Here is a 2265-nt window from a genome sequence, read left to right on the forward strand (position 1 = left end):
CCAACACCATATCTTGAGATGAATTGTTCAAAATGGAGGGAATTGATTTTAGGACAGCTGCAAAATTTTGCCCATACAAAAGAGTTTAAAAAGTCAGTGCACAAATATAGAATAGCACATGATTTTGAGTTCAAGTATGTGAAGAATAGTAAGGACAAGATGTTGGTGAGATGCAAGGTTGAAGGTTGCCCATGGAAGATATGTGCAAATGCAGTGGGGAAGAAGACTCCTTTCCTATGCGTGACGACATTTGTAAATGAACATGTGCATAGTGCGCAAGACAATCTCCAAGTCAGCCATGGTGGAAGAGCTAGTTTGACATCAGCAATTATAATTGATGAGGTAAAGAATCACATAGACAAACGGCCTACTGAAATAATGACAATGTTGAAAAGAGACTATGGGGTGAATCTAACATACAAGCAAGCATATAAAGCTAAGGAAAAAGCAATGGAGGAAATACAAGACAGACCTGAGCAATCTTACATGCTAATACCTTGGATTTGTCAAAGACTAAAGGAAAGTGATGAAAAAAACTACTGCTGAATGGGTGCTACTGGGAATAACATATTTGAGCGAGTTTTCATAGCTTATGGGTGTTGTATAGAGGGTTTCTTAACTGGTGGTAGGCACATATCGTATATGGATGGAACTCACCTAAGTGGACCATATAATGGAACATTGCTGTCAGCATCGGCTTATGATGCGGACAATGAATTGTTACCATTTGCAATTGCCATTGTAAAGAGGGAAACATATGAGGATTGGTCATGGTTTCTGTATATGATTAAAAATATCATTGGCTCTAGACAGTTAATAATAGTTTCAGACTGTCACAATTCAATCATAGCAGCTGTCTGAGCAATATTTGGAAGTGAGAGGCATGCATATTGCTATAGGCATGTGAAGGAGAACTTCAGTGCAGAACTAGTTAAAGCAAACAGAGGCAAGAGAAAGACAAGTAAGTCCATGAAGGAAGATGGGTTGCAATTGCTTGATAATATCGCATATGCAAGGCTTAATGGTGAGTTCGATAAGGCAATGGACCACATGCATTGTTTCTCTCCACAGTTATTCCAGTGGCTCAATACTCATGGAGATGTGGAAAAATGGGCATTGAGTAAGTTTCCATATCGACCGTGGGACAATATAACTACAAACCTTGCCGAATCATTTAATACTTGGTTGATAAAGGAAAGGAGGCACAACGTTACACAGTTTATCCATAAGCACCGTGAGAAGGTAGCCAAAAAAATGTATGCAGCTAGTGTGACAATGGGTAGATGGAGAAATGGAATAGGACCAAATATTGATGAACACGTAAAGAAAAATGTTGCCCTTGCTGAACATATGTTGCCTGAACCGTATGGTGGGGGCAGGGTTGTTGTCCACACATCCCATGGAGCCTTGCGTGTTGATCTCGGTGCATACACATGTAGTTGTGCAGCTTGGCAAATGTCGAGGATCCCTTGTCCACATGCTTGTATAGCCATAAAGTCCATGCATGGAAATGTCTATGACTTTGTTGAAAATTACTACAAGATCACATCCCAAGAAAAGATTTACTCCCGCTGCATGATACCAGTGGTCCCCATTGACAGGCCTGACCCAAATACCATTTTGATGGAAAATATTTCAGAGCAAATTTTTCTGTTCCCACCTCAGACTAGTCGACCTGCTGGAAGGCCAAGAGCTAACAGACGCGAATCACAATTCTAGAACAAGAAGATATGCCACTGTGCAAATTGTGGTGAAGCTGGTTATACACGGAGGACCTGCAAAAACCCAAACCCAGCATGAAAGTGGCTGTAAATGTTAGAACAGGCGACATTTTTAGTTATTTTGACCCCTTTGTAATTTTTTGGGCAAAGGGTTTAATGTAAATGATGCACAGCATGCAGAGGGTGTAAGTAATATGTACTGCATGCATGGGTTGCAAGCTTTTTAGGTGACAAGCAAACATTAAGTGCAAGTATGACCTTAATGTTGACTTGTCATTTAATACAGAAAATGCTATTACTGTCAGTAGAAATCTGGTTTGTTGTCAATGGTTAGAGTAACGTTGTTAATAGCTATCATTTTGTTGTCAATGTCAATGTTAAATAGTGAATGATATTGTGGAACCAATCTTCTGAACTCCTTCACATTATTGCCCTATAATGAATGAAGATGTTTTATTAACTTGACCTTTATGCCATTTTCACTGAACTTAGTTACGTCTAATATTAGTGACTGGTTCTCTAGAACTCAACTTTGCAGCTTAGA

General features: G+C 39.4%; 1 protein-coding gene across 1 annotated transcript; it reads left to right on the forward strand.

Moving 5' to 3' along the window:
• The first annotated feature begins 546 nt into the window (after positions 1-546).
• On the forward strand, positions 547-1719 carry LOC114746947 (uncharacterized). Its single transcript, XM_028935224.1, has 2 exons — positions 547-779; positions 900-1719. Exons 1-2 carry the CDS (start codon positions 547-549, stop codon positions 1717-1719), a joined length of 1053 nt encoding a protein of 350 aa, XP_028791057.1.
• The last annotated feature ends 546 nt before the right edge of the window (positions 1720-2265 follow it).

This window comes from Neltuma alba, unplaced genomic scaffold, assembly GCF_004799145.2.
Source record: "Neltuma alba isolate B1F8T4 unplaced genomic scaffold, ASM479914v2 tig00005157_pilon, whole genome shotgun sequence".
NCBI classification, from domain to species: Eukaryota; Viridiplantae; Streptophyta; class Magnoliopsida; order Fabales; family Fabaceae; genus Neltuma; species Neltuma alba.

Bases quoted from the DNA above. Each gene is read 5' to 3' on its own strand.
- LOC114746947 (XM_028935224.1), top strand. From the start codon at position 547: ATGGGTGCTACTGGGAATAACATATTTGAGCGAGTTTTCATAGCTTAT. The intron at 780-899 runs GTATATGATTAA...ATATTGCTATAG, and splicing joins GAGGATTGGTCATGGTTTCT to GCATGTGAAGGAGAACTTCA.